Source organism: Heteronotia binoei, chromosome 16 (assembly GCF_032191835.1).
Source record: "Heteronotia binoei isolate CCM8104 ecotype False Entrance Well chromosome 16, APGP_CSIRO_Hbin_v1, whole genome shotgun sequence".
Taxonomy (NCBI): domain Eukaryota; kingdom Metazoa; phylum Chordata; class Lepidosauria; order Squamata; family Gekkonidae; genus Heteronotia; species Heteronotia binoei.
The window spans coordinates 29,939,062-29,953,337 of record NC_083238.1 but is presented as its reverse complement, the minus strand read 5'-3'; the positions used below and the strand labels follow the sequence as shown (position 1 = coordinate 29,953,337).

General features: G+C 41.3%; 1 protein-coding gene across 1 annotated transcript in view; it reads right to left on the bottom strand.

Annotated features, from left to right (window-relative positions):
- LOC132585206 (collagen alpha-1(XXVIII) chain-like) overlaps nucleotides 1-14,276 on the bottom strand; it is a 77,704-nt gene that overhangs the window by 10,654 nt on the left and 52,774 nt on the right. The window contains exons 23-31 of the mRNA XM_060257012.1: nucleotides 13,814-13,882; nucleotides 13,636-13,704; nucleotides 11,995-12,063; nucleotides 11,516-11,584; nucleotides 9,731-9,799; nucleotides 7,196-7,264; nucleotides 5,495-5,575; nucleotides 4,148-4,183; nucleotides 412-448 (exon numbers count right to left, since the gene is read on the bottom strand). Coding sequence (XP_060112995.1) covers nucleotides 412-448; nucleotides 4,148-4,183; nucleotides 5,495-5,575; nucleotides 7,196-7,264; nucleotides 9,731-9,799; nucleotides 11,516-11,584; nucleotides 11,995-12,063; nucleotides 13,636-13,704; nucleotides 13,814-13,882 — 568 coding nt within the window. The remainder of the gene's footprint in view (nucleotides 1-411; nucleotides 449-4,147; nucleotides 4,184-5,494; nucleotides 5,576-7,195; nucleotides 7,265-9,730; nucleotides 9,800-11,515; nucleotides 11,585-11,994; nucleotides 12,064-13,635; nucleotides 13,705-13,813; nucleotides 13,883-14,276) is intronic.

Sequence of the window (14,276 nt, the reverse complement as noted above, 5' to 3'; positions counted from 1 at the left end):
AGTGGGAGGCAAACTAGCTAGTTGCCTTGGGCACCAGAGGGGGGGAGCCCAAGTCGAAGCCCCCCGCCTCTTGGCACCCTAGGCAACCACCTAGTTTGCCTAGTGGGTGAGCCGGCCCTGGGAGGAGGAAAGGCAAAATCTGCCCCTTATCATCAGCACCTGCAGAAGGAGGAGGCAGGGTGCAGTTTTGGGGAGACATCTGTTAGTCCCCTGTTCTACCCCCTCATTTTGGATACTAAGCAATAGGAAATTTAAATGTGGATCTCTTTAAAATAAAGTGCGATTGATCAGTGAGCTTTTAATATCCCCTGGACATTTTAATTGGCCTAACAAATGTTCTGGTTTGAACAGAGAATAAAAAGGCAACAAGTGACCTGATGCAAGATAAGAGAAGGTTTGTGGGAAACTTACCACAAATCTCCTTAATCAGTTTAATGATATCTTCTCTCTAGATTAGAAAAGACAATTAAATTGCACATAGACATCATCTGACAACTGCTTTCTTTCCAGCAATAATTTATAACATGGTTTCTGCCAGGCACATGTAAAGTCTCAGACATTCGTTAACTTTAGTGAAATGGGTGATATCAATCCTCCTACAAACTGAATGGAATTTGTAATGCTGTCCCATTGAATCAGTGCTTGAATGCTAAAGTTCATTGTAGATGAAGAAACTGGAGTAACGGAGCAACGTGTAGAAGTGTATCTAACATCTCCATACTGTACAGTGGAATATAATCTCCAAGATACAAAATTGTAGTAATTGCTCCCCCTAACATTGTATGTGGGGTTTTTCTGAGGTTTGTGGCTACTCTACATTTCACCAAGGTTAACCCTACTGTAGCCAATGCAAGTGACTACATGTGACAAACTCTTTCCTTTAAGCTCCTTAAGAAAGAAGGATGTCTTTGGCTGCATTCAGACCGGCAGTTTGGGGCAGCAGCCTCCCGGCTCAGAAAAAAACTGGCACAGTTTGAGGCACCCCAGGGCACTCAGACAGCTTACGCCCGGCTGCCGGGAGAGGGGCAGGCTGCATGTTCCCCGGAAGAGCAGTTACACCACTCATGCTCTTGGGAGGCACTTCTCTGGTGTGCCCTGGCTGTTCAGACAGCCAGGAAAGGTGACAGGGAAGTGCTTAAGAGATTTGCAACCAGTTAGTTTCTGGTGGCTTTTTGAAATGGCAAAGAGGCGGCGGACTATGAGGTAAGGGCAGGAGAGGCAGGGCCCAGATGTGCATGTATGAACATCCAGATGCTGTTTTTATTGTAGCAGGGGATTTTAATCATGTTGATTTGCGAGTTGTTCTTCCTAAGTTTTATCAACAGGTGACATGTGCGACTAGGGGTTTGAATATTTTAGATAAAGTTTATATAAATATAGCACAGGGGTATAGAGTTTTGCAGCTACCACAGTTAGGTATGTCTGATCATTTATCCTTGGTCTTGGTTCCTGTGTATATTTCTAAGCGGAAGAGGGGGGTGATTGTAACTAGGACAGTGAGATGCTGGCCTGTGGGGGCGACTATGCAGCTTCAAGACTGCTTTGAACGAACAAATTGGGACATCTTTGAACATCCAGACCTAGAGTGTTATACAGATACAGTTTTGGGGTATATGGCCCACTGTATTGATATTGTTACAACAAACAAGTGTATTCGAACCTATCCAAATCAAAAGCCATGGATGACTGGCACTGTTAGGTTTCTCTTGCATAGGAGATATAAGGCTTTTAAGTCTGGGGATGCCTCACTTTACAGTGTGGCCAGAGCAAATTTGAAGCGGGGTATTAAACAGGCCAAAGCTGCATATAAGGGCAGGATAGAAGAATGGCTTTCTCAGAATAATTTGAGACAAGCCTGGCAGGGGATTCAGCAGTTAACTAATTTCAAGGCGCTAAAGGCTAGTACGAATGGAAAGCAGGAGCTGGCAGAGGAGTTAAATACTTTTTATGCCCGGTTTGAAGTGGATCAAAAGGAAGCGGAATTACTAGTAACATCATCATTGGGGACCGAGCAAGGTGCTCCTTTCGTTGTGAGGGAGCACGATGTTAGGTGTATAATGAAGGCAGTAAATTCTAGAAAGGCTGCAGGTCCCGATAATATCCCTGGTTGTGTGGTAAAGGAATGTGCAGGGCAGTTAGCCGGGGTGTGGACTGAGATTTTCAATCGTTCTTTGTCACAATCCATTGTTCCCACTTGTTTGAAGGCTTCCCTTATTGTCCCAATACCAAAGAGGACGCCAGCAAAGGTTTTAAATGACTATAGGCCAGTGGCCTTGACTTCTGTGATAATGAAGTGTTTTGAACAATTAGTTCGAAAATATATTATTTCCTGCCTTCCTGTTATTTTTGATGAATATCAGTTTGCTTACAGGAAAAATAGATCTACTGAGGATGCTGTTAATACTGTTCTTTATACTGCTTTATCGCATTTGGATAAAAAGGGGACGTATGTTAGAATGTTGTTTGCAGATTTTAGTTCTGCTTTTAATACAATATCACCCCATAGATTGTTGTCTAAGCTTAAAGATTTGAAGCTGTCGGACTCTATATGTGAGTGGATTTTGAATTTTTTGTCAGGTCGTTCACAAAGGGTTAAAATGGATGGATATATTTCCTCCGTGAAGATCTTAAATACTGGCACCCCTCAGGGATGTGTCTTGAGTCCACTTCTTTTCACTATTTACACATCTGATTGTGTTTCCAGCAGTCTGAGTAACAAAATCATTAAGTATGCAGATGATACAACGTTGGTAGGGCTCATCTCTGAAGATGATGAGTCTGCGTACAGGAGGGAAGTTCAACAGCTGTCCCTTTGGTGTAAAGTAAATAATCTTATTTTAAATATAAATAAGACGAAGGAAATTATAGTGGATTACAGGAAGAGTAGTTTGGACACCCAGCCGTTGTTTATTGATGGTGTTATGGTAGAACAGGTGACAGAATGGAAGTTTCTGGGAATTACCATGAAACAGGATCTAACATGGGGGGCAAATACTTTAGCTCTAGAGAAAAAGGCCCAGCAACGACTATACTACTTAAGACTCTTAAGATCACTACAACTGTCAGGGAGTCTGCTGGTTGCCTTTTATCGTAGTTCCATTGAGAGCATTTTATCTTATTGCCTCTGCGTGTGGTTTGGGAGCTGCACGGAAGCAGAGAGAAGGGTGCTCCAAAGAGTGACGAGAAGAGCACAAAAGATTTGTGGATGTTCTCTCCCCTCATTGGTGGATCTGTATAATATGGCATGTAAAAGGAAGATACAAATGATCCTAAGGGACCATACACATCTGGGCCATTTGCTTTTTGAGATCTTACCGTCAGGTAGACGATATAGAGTGTTGAAGGCTAGGACAAACAGATTTAAGGACAGTTTCTATCCAAGTGCTGTGGTTAGGTTAAATGCAGGGTTATGAAGGATTATCTGTTTTAGATGTATTTAATGGTTTAAATGGTTTTAATGGTTTTATGAATGTTTAATGTTTTTATGAATGTTTATTTAAGGGTTTAAATGGTTTTAATGGTTTTATGAATGTTTATCCGTTTTAGATGTATTTAAATGGTTTTAATGGTTTAAATGGTTTAATGGTTTCAGATGTATTTAAATGGTTTATGAATATGTGTGTTTGATGTGTTGGTATGTTTGTGGAAGAGCACCTCATTTCGTTGCTCTCTTTTTGTTGAGAACAATGACAATAAATTCATCTATCTATCTATCTATCTATCTTGATCCAGATAGGGGGGTGCCTGTGTCACCCCAAATTGCCCAATTGAATCCAGCCTTTGTCACTCACTTAAGTAGATGTGCCAAAGCAAATAAGTAAGTTGACTGACCAGGGAAACCTTCTTGGTCGGAACATCAGGATGGGAGGTGAGGACAAAACAGTTCACTCAGCTAACATTCTGATCCTAAATCTGTATGCTTCCTGCATTGAGGTGTGGCTTGATCCCAAAATTAAACAACTAAAAAACTTCCTGTTTGTGTGGGCACCTTTGCACAATTGCCTTAGGACTCCCTAATGTTAGGGAGATGTTTTCTATACTCTCTATTTCCATTTGTCAGTAAATAAATAACGTTTGTTAAATATTAGTGCTCTATTTCATTTACAAAATATTAATGCATTATTTCATTCACAAAAATAATTCTTACCGTGAGGCCTTGCTCTCCTTTCATTCCGCTTTTGCCCTGAAATAAAATTTCGTTTCGTTATTTTCCGAGCTTTTTTGGTAGGAAAAGCCCAGTAGAATCCTATTTACATATTAGGCCACACCCCCTGCCACCCAGCCAGCCGGAACTGTGTTCCTGTGTGGTCCTGCTCAAAAAAAGCCCTGGTTATTTTACCAATTTGATGTAATTCGTAGGCAAGAATTTCCGTTGGACTGATAGGACACAACCTACCATTATCTCCTACTTTTCTCAGAAAGCAAATATTAGGAGCTAATTTCATGTGTAAAAGAGAAGAAATACCTTCCTTCCCAATAATTAGAAAAGCTTATGAGGGGAGGGTTAGAGGGGAGAAGCATTTCAGGAGGAGTGTTTTCACTGCCTGCTGTTCTTTGCTCCAAATTGTTCCTGCATATCTGTCATGTGCAGAGCTTTTTTTTGTAACAGGAGCTCCTTTGCATATTAGGCCACACACCTCTGATGTAACCAATCCTCCAAGAGCTTAAAGGGCTCTTTGTACAGGGCCAACTGTAAGCTCCAGGAGGGTTTTTTTGGCTATTGAACTTTGAGGATCTATGACTATCTGAGTCAGTAGTGGGAAAACGAGAAAAATGATCCGGACATAATTGCGCCGCGGAATAAGGGGAGCAAACGCTAAGTGCGAAAACGGCCAGTGAGAATAAACAGAATGAGACTAAAATGTGTCTGACAATGGTACCAAAGACCTGCAATAATTTACACTGGAGTTTGAATGAAATAAAGAGGGCAATGATTGGCTGCTGGTGTTAACACTTCTAATGGGAATGGCAAATTAAAAAATCCTTAAGGTGGGGGGCAATGTTCAGATTCCAAGGGAGAAGCATTCTTGCAACTTCATTTCGCAATGAAAACAAAAAAGTGTGGGAGAAACCAGGTTTTTTTAAAAAAATGGGAGGAAAGGAGGAAAAGCTGGGACAGCACTGGGATATTTACAAAGTTGCCTGGACACAAGAAAGAAAACCCTGGTAACTCTGGGGAATGAAAATGGAACTTTAAGATAGTCAAAAATTCTAGCCCAATTATCAGTTAATTCATCCTTAATAAGATGTTTATTTATTTATCTATTGATTGATTGACGGGTGAACGGGACATTATCTTAAATGCTAAATAAGATGTTCTGCAATGTTATATATACCGTAATACTTTATGCATAGTAGAATCCTGCAATATATGGAATGAATCTACTTGATGCTACTTCATCCAACAAAGTTCTGTATAACTTGGAATTTTTAAAATAAACTTATCATATGTTAAAAAAAAATGTCTGGAAAATGCCACAGTCTAGATACTTACTGGTTCTCCTGCTGCACCGGGATCACCCATGTTACCTTTTTCTCCTTTTCTTCCTCGCTCGCCTGCAGCTCCACGATCACCCTTGGAATTGATTACACAACATCCATAAGGCACCATAATTATATCTAGTTACCTCTGTTTCATATCTTATGCACTGAGGGGAAAGCCAGATAATATCTCAAAAACCACAGTGAAAATGGAACTTTAAGGTAGTCAAAAATTCTAGCCCAATTATGCTATCAAAATTGACTATAATATCAAATACTGCTCGGACTATAATCTTCCTGAAAATTCTCCTAACAAAACTATACAAAACTCATGGTTAAACCTGAAATACCCTGAACACACATTTGGGAAAGACAAAGCGGGAATTGCGAGATGGCTTCAGAGTATGGTTCCCCCTCCCCCAAGTTTGTTTTCTAAGCCTTTCCAGATACCTCTTATTTGCAAAATACACTCATACTTGTAATCCAATTGTCACCTACCATCAAAACATATTTTGCCAACATAGCACAACAGTTTTGGAGTGAGTATATATCACATTTTTTTCAGCACTCATTGTGGATCACAGTTGTGCAAGTCTCATGGGCACCTGTTGGACGGCAGGCATGGGATTCTACAGGGGAGGGGAAAACCAGCAGAAATCACCCTTCTCTTCTCTCCCAGCAGAAATGCCATTCTGCTAATCGAATAGCCAAGATGATGTTGAAGGGATGCCAGCCCCCAGGTCTGGGAAGGGAGTTCCTGGGGAAAAACCCACCCGCAGACAATGACATTATCGCACATTGTCCCTGATGTGATAATGCACTTCAGGGTGATGTTATCGTGCTGAGAATGTTGTGCAGTGACACTGGTTTTTTGTCTTTTTTTTTGCTGAAAAATTGCTTTAGCATCCATTGGCCCTGCTCTGCAGATTTAGTTATCCACAGATGGGGGTCACATGTCACTAATCGTATATAGATGCCTTTGAGGATTTCATTCTGTTAACAAACTAATAAACAGAACAAATAGCTGCTTCTCTATTTCATTATTCATCAGCCTACAATATGAGCGAGGCTATTATATATCACATTATTTTGCCATTCTATATCCATATCTGAACATTCTCTTAGCCTTATCATATCTCAGTTGTTTTTAATAGATTCCAAGAAACCCTGAACAGCTAGGTTTGAGACCAGGAGCCTCTCAAAGAAAAACAAGATTTCCAGAGCACGAGCTTTTAAGCGTCAAAGCTTGCTTTTTCAAATATCTGATGATGGAAGCTTTGACTCTTGGAACTCATACCCCAAAAGTCTTGTTGATCTATAAGAAGAAGAAGAAGATATTGGATTTATATCCCGCCCTCCACTCTGAAGAGTCTCAGAGCGGCTCACAATCCCCTTTACCTTCCTCCCCCACAACAGACACCCTGTGAGGTGGGTGGGGCTGGAGAGGGCTCTCCCAGCAGCTGTCCTTTCAAGGACAACCTCTGCCAGAGCTATGGCTGACCCAAGGCCATGCTAGCAGGTGCAAGTGGAGGAGTGGGGAATCAAACCCGGCTCTCCCAGATAAGAGTCCGCACCCTTAACCACTACACCAAACTGGCTCTCTATAAGAGACTGCAGGACTTGAATCTAGCTATTCTGATACAGACCAACATGGCTACCCTCTGAAAAAAAACCTGAAAATTTAAACTAGGCTACAGGTCTATTCATATCATACCTTTGGTCCAAGGAGTCCTTCCCCAGGAGTCCCACGAGGTCCTGGCATTCCTTGAATTCCTTGCTCACCCTAGCAGTAATTAAGTCAGAAATGTTGTGACTTAATATTTTCTGTCATAAATTATTTCCTAATTATCATAGCCATTTGGTTCAAGGTATACATTTCAAAAGGAAAAGGAATTTTATTCAAGCTGATGTTGGAACACGCTCCAGCAAACTAGTCATCATCCATACTGAATTCTGCATTTGTTCCTGGGAAAAGGGCTCCCAATTTCCAGGTGATAGCTAAAGATCTCCTAGGATTACAACTGATCTCCAGGAGACAGAGATCAGTTTGCCTGAAGAAAATGGCCACTTTGGAAGGTAGACTCTATGGCATTACAGCCCATCGAAGTCCCTCCCCTGCCCAAACCCTGCCCTCCTCAGACTCCACCCCCCCAAATCTCCAAGTATTCCCCAATCCAGAGCTGACAACCATACTTGGTTGCATAATTCTTCATTGCATAATTCTTGGTATTTTGTGGTTTTCTCTTATTTTTTTTTCTATTCTGTTGTCTCCTGGGATTGCAGTATCAATTATCCAAACCCTATTTCTCATTTCCCCCCCTACAATTGTGATATCAGGGGTGTTATGCTCCAGGCAGTGGTGTCCCTGCCACTAGGCAAATTAGGCATTTGCCTTGGGTATCGGGTGGGGTCACTGAATTGAGCACCCCCTCCTCCCGGCCCAGTGCCATAGGCAAATGCTTGCCCCCCCTGCACCGGCCACCTCCCTCTTCCGGAGGACCCACACCACCGCCCACATCATTCTGTCTCCCCCAGCAGGCTGTGGGCAAAGCCAGAGGAGGATGGGGAGGGCGGCGGGCAGGGAGTCTGCCTGGGGCGCCATGCGCCCTAGAGCTGGCACTGCCTGCAGAGACTCAGAAGGGCTCTTCTTTCTAGTTCCCTCTAGTGGATATGCTTTTATTAGTCATGCAGCATTATTTGGTTATATTCCTTTACTGCAGTGTTCCCCTCTGCCCCAAAAGTAATCGGGTAAATTAGATATATTTTAAAGGCTGCACACGTCTTCTCTTTTCCAATCCTATTTAATTTTATTTGTTATTTGATATGTGAAAGAATCGTAACTAAAAAAACCAAATTATGACAAAATTTTCATACAAACTAGTTACTTACACAAATCAATATCTATCCATACAGAGGTAGAAAGTGAATAAAAATTCCCTATGTTTTTAAAAAAACCCTATTTGTAGATTTACTTTATTTTCTCCAATACCTTTAATCTAGTTAAACTTAATATGCATTATATTACACTTCTTCTCTTTTCCAAGGTACATTAAGGGATGGGGCTGTTTTGCTTTGGTGATATTTGAACTCAGGGCTGGCCCTGCCACTAGGCAAACTAGACAATTGCCTAGGATTTCAGTCTTCTGGGGGCACCAAATTGGGTGCCCCCCATGTGACTCAGTAACGTTAGCAGTGCGGGAGGGGGGGCGGTGCTAGAAGCTAGCCTTGCCTAGGATGCCAGACAGTCTAGGGCCATCCTTGTTTGAACTGAAAGTCATAGCACACTCCAATGCATATTTATTCTGGAGCACATGCAACAGTGCTCACTCCCTGGGATGGATGCATTGGATTGCAGCACATGAGAACCCAACAAGTAATGCAACCTAAATTCATAGCAGGTGAGAACCCAACAATTAATGCGACCTAAAACAAACTTAGTCAGACATCTAAACACAGTACAGTACATAAAGCAGAAACACATTCAGTCAGTTAGAGGAAAAGAAAATGGGGGTGAGGGCGGTACTTTGAAGGAAAACTATAAATATACAGAAAGCTAGGCAATCTCCTTTCTTTTGGACAGCTTGGAATCAGAGCAGCACAATGTCTATGTGGATATGCGATTTTACAGCACAAAACCTTCAGAACATAATATAAATATTCAAAACACCACAGGATGAAAAGTTGACATCAAATCATGGATTTTTCATGTTGTATTCTTGCTGTGGCATGCTAACAACATGCCAAATGCATGTGGTATACCTTACAAATGAATAAAGATGCCACGTGAAAACAGAAAACGGAATGTGGTAACTGTAAAGTTTGGTGGTAGAAAGTGATGTCAAGACCCAGCCAACTTTTGGTGATCCCATAGGGCTTTAGAGGCAATAGATGAACAAAGATGGTTAGCTGTTGCCTTCCACCACATAGCAACCGTGGACTTCCTTGTGGGTCTCCTATTCCAAGATTTGATGAGCTCAGGCTAGCCTAGGCCATCCAGGTCAGGGCAACTGTAATTTTTAGAGTAGACCTAAGCAGTGTTCCCTCTAAGCTGAGCTAGCTCATAGATTTTTAGTCTCCAGCTCACACATTTTTGTCTTAGCTCAGGAGGGATGACCCCAGAGCACACTAATTTATGCAGCAGCTCATGACTTTCATGCCAGTAGCTCACAAAGCAGAATTTTTGCTCACAAGACTCTGCAGCTTAGAGGGAACACTGGACCTAAGTGTTTCTTTCAGTTGCATATGATACCTTTGATCCTTGGATACCTTCGCCCGGAGGTCCCAATGGTCCAGGTGGTCCTTGTCGCCCAACATTACCCTGAATGGAAAAAGAGCACAGTTTCCTTAGAAATAAAGACCTGCGAAATGTGGTTTCATGTCACTCCTTTGAAATACGTAAAAGATACAAGAAGCTCCTTCACAACAGTTGGTAGTCAATATATCTTAAAGCCCAGTCCTAACCATATACAGTAAGAAGTATTCCCTTTGATTTCAAGAAGGGGCTACTTTCACATAGACCTGCTTTGTTATTGTAAACAAAAAAAATCTGCCCAATGTCCTATGACTCTTCATGGCTAACAAAGCAACAAATTCCAATAAATTAATTAATACAATAATTGACAAATGTAAAACAACCTAAAAGATAAGAGCGTAGTCAGATCTGACTAAACAGTTGACCCTCTGCCAAATGCTCTTTGTAATAAAGTCATCATTAGATGTATACTACAATCCACACGCCACTTACTTCAACTGGTCAGTGCAGAAAGAGGATTGTGGACCATTGCCCTAGTCTCATAGGAGTTCCGCCCCACCATGAACTTGTCTCTAGGTATATAACCTGTTATGATCTTTAATAGTGACATTCTCGCTTGCAGTACTGTTTCTGTTCCTGCAACAAGAATGCTAAGGGTGTGTGTAAGGAATCCAATCTGACCCCAGGAAAAGAAATTGTTTGCTGGTACTATAATCTGACAGGTTTGGGGTATCTGGAATGTTCTGGATCCTTTCTCCATCTCCAGGACTTTTTTTGAGCAGGAATGCAGTTCTGGCTGGCTTGGCACCAGGGGTGTTTGGCTTAATATGCAAATGAGTTCCTGCTGGGCTTTTTCTACAATAAAGCCCTGTCCATCTCCATTTTTAACACTTCCAGTACCATGAAAGGATTGCAGCCACACCCTTTCTTTCTCCCTACCTGTCTCTTCGAAAAGCCTCTAGGTTTGTATACTTTTCAAAATTTAGCACTGTCACATTTCACTTTCCTGTATATGTGATTAAGACTGTGATTTGAACTGCTGCAATAGAAATCAGAACATTTTATAATTTTAATCCATTATATCTGGGTCCTTAACTGATAAACACTTAGTTTGGGTGGCATTTTTGTCCCTGTTTTTCCATTATCAAAACGTTTGTTGTTACTCATATGTGCAGGGGGTTGGACTAGATGACCCTAGAGGTCCCTTCCAACTCTATGAGTCTATCATTCATATGATCAGCAAATTTTCAGCATCCTATGACATGAGCCCTAGTCCATGAAAGTTTATGCAGCAATAAATCTGTTAGGGGTGGATTCTCTCAAGAATGAAGCTTCACTAAGTGAACGGGAACTTTGCCTACTCCTCCCATTGTAGCTTGCTTGTGTACTCTGAAATTGTGCCCCTGGGGGTGAGTGAACTCCAAGGAGCCTGCAACAGGCAAGGGGATCATTGAAAAATCACCTCTCTGTGAACAGAAGAGCCTTCCAATAGAAATGGAAAGAGATGATAGAATCTGAGCTTTATAGTATGCACCAAAGGAACTTTGTACCTTCTAAATCCATTGAAGTCATTGGGTTAGATGGGTGTAACTCTGCTTATGATTTTGCTGTTAGTCTTTGAGGTAGCATAAGACTGCTTTTTTGTTTTGCTTAGATATCTCTCTGGAATTCATTAAAGTAGCTATTCCTAAACTATTCCTAAGCTACAAAGTTTACAGGAATGCCATGTATAGAAAGAGTAATGATCATTATTTCTTGTTTCAGGATCTGATTGTAACTTACTTTTGGTCCTGGAAGGCCTTCTCCTGGTGGGCCTGGGAGACCAACTGGTCCTCTAACACCTGGATCACCCTGAAAATTTATATTGTCAAAGCTGTCACGATGTCCACTTTTACATTTTATGCCAGACTCAATGACCAAAGGAAGCTTAAGGAGAAAAGGTGAAGCACAATAACAATCCACAGCCCCTTTCCTAGCAGTGCAATCCCAATGCATAGTTACTCCAGACTGTATGCATTTGTTTCAATAGGTTTACACTGCAGTCCTAAACAGAGGTTCACCTTTGTATACCTACTGACTTCATTCATATACGGAGTTATATCCTCTTGACTTCAACTAACTGAGGGCAGAAAGTGCTGTCTAGTTGCAGGTGACTTATGGCAACCCTGTAACGTTCTTAGGACAAGTGATGAGCAGCGGTGGTTTGACATTGGCTGCCTCTGTATAGTGATCCTGAACTAATTTAAATTAGCAGTTTGTACCTTTGCACCAGGTAATCCAGTCCCTTCAGGGCCTTGTTCCCCAGGTGGTCCTGGAAGCCCAGGAAGTCCCTGAAAATTGAAGGCAGAAAGATTAACCCTTCATCTTTTTGAGATGACGTATACCCACTGATCTCTATTATGGGAGTACATCTATTTAAACTTTTTGCAAAATAGCTTAGAACATCCTATCAGACAAAGGCAATAAGTAGAGCTCTTGGCTTTGCAATACAATTTTGATCTCTTGGCTTTCAACTTGGTTCAGGCATAGCATAAAACCATGATTTAATTAAACTAAATAGGGTTAATTGGTAGTCTAAATGCTAACTATGCTAACAATGTTTCGTTAGAACCAGGATTTGAAGCTATGAATTAGGTTTATTAACCATGATTAGTCTTAATTAGATGTCTGAGTTACATACAAATGTGGAATCCTGCTCAAAAAAAGCCCTGAGTCAAAGGAAAGGAAGAAAAACCCAGGAGTGTGCTCACTAAAAACACGATGCCATGTGGAAGCTCCATAATAAAGCAGAGGCATGCTGTGTTCCCCCTGGGGTAAAATTCCCACGTGGAAACAACCTTTGTTTGTTTTCTGCTACTACTTCATGCTCTCCACAGCTACACAGATGTCTGGCAAGAGTGGGCTGAAAACAAAATCAGTTCTGTCTTTTGCCCCTCCTATTAGCAGGCTCCCTTGGCTCCTGGTCTTCTAGGCAAAATCTATGTGGAAAGTGCCAGATATTCCTGAGGAGAATACTACACCCTTACAGAGCCTCTGGCTATATCAGTAAGCAAGCTGTTAATGAAGCTTTTTCCTTAGCTGGCTACCACAGTGCCTCCTGGGATAGTAGCCAGGTCTCTGAGGGAAGGCAGGGGAAAGCACAAAAGCATTGAAGCCAACATTTCCTGAGAGAAACCAGGATCGAATAATTGTCTGTGGACCAAACTCTAAAATAAGCCAAGGCTTTGTATTATGTCTGAATTGATCCACAAGATGCCTGTTTTTCTTTGCATCATATTACTGTGGCTATCTCGGTGGAATTTGTCATCTTGTGGAAAAATCCTGAAGCATATGTTCCATTTAAATATATTTGGGCCACATGAAATACACTTGATGCAGATTGTGTGCCTTATGAATAGATCCCACTCTCCAGTATAGTAACATCATGAGGGATAGAGCCAAGGGCTTTCTCTCTATGCCAGTGAAAGGGAAATCCTGCATTCAAATAGGTGCAAGCTCTCACCAACTGGGAGTGATGTATGATGAAGTGGCAAGGGGAAAGTACACAGCACTGATGGCCATTCACCACATGTAGAGTGAAAAGATGGAGAGCAATGTCCAAAACAGGACAATTACTTCACTGAAGGTAGATGAAATATCATGCCTAACTGGGTGCTTATTCTCGGATAGCATTAATCCTTCTCTCTCAGTTCTCATAGAACCTGCCCTCTAGAATATGAGGGATCTACAGCTCAGTGGAATATATATGATTCTTAGCATTTATAGCACCATCTCAAGCAGAATTATATCCTTCTAAAGCCATTTACTTGAATCAACTTAAAAGGACATAATTCTGCTTAAGCAGGTCACTGCAAGGATCTAGTCCTTAAACAGCACTTCAGACATAGTATTTTTATACTTACTGTTGGGCCTGGATATCCATCTCCCTTTGGTCCAAATGGTCCAGGTGGTCCTGGATGTCCACGATCGCCCTGTTGGCAAAAATAAATATTTGCTCTCTTCTACAGCTGTTCAAAAGTTCTAAAATACTTTCTTGTTGTACTTATTAATTTTAAATTGATCTACCAGTTTGATAATTACCTTAGCACCAGGAATCCCTATTCCCTGTTCTCCAATTGGACCAGGAGGACCAGGTAATCCAATATCACCCTTCAACAAAAAATATATACACATATAACAGAATGTTTAAATAATGAGAGACGTTATACAGGCATACAGTGCAATCCTAAACATATATATGCAGATGGAAGTCCCACTGAGTTCACTGGGACCTTTCCCCTCATAAGCGTCTTTAGGATTGCATCCTTATTAAGAGACAAAAATTGTAAGAGACAATTATTTCATTGAAAACTATTTATTTCATAAGTTTTACAGCTAAAACTTGCATAATTATCTTGCATATTTGGATTCTGAAATGCCTAAGAGGGAGACCTGTTTAGAAAATTCTGCGGGTTGGATCCAATGTCTCCTGTTTATGGTGCAGTTTGCTGATTTTAGACTCTGGACTTAATGGCCTTATACCCCATTCCTTTTAGATGGCAAT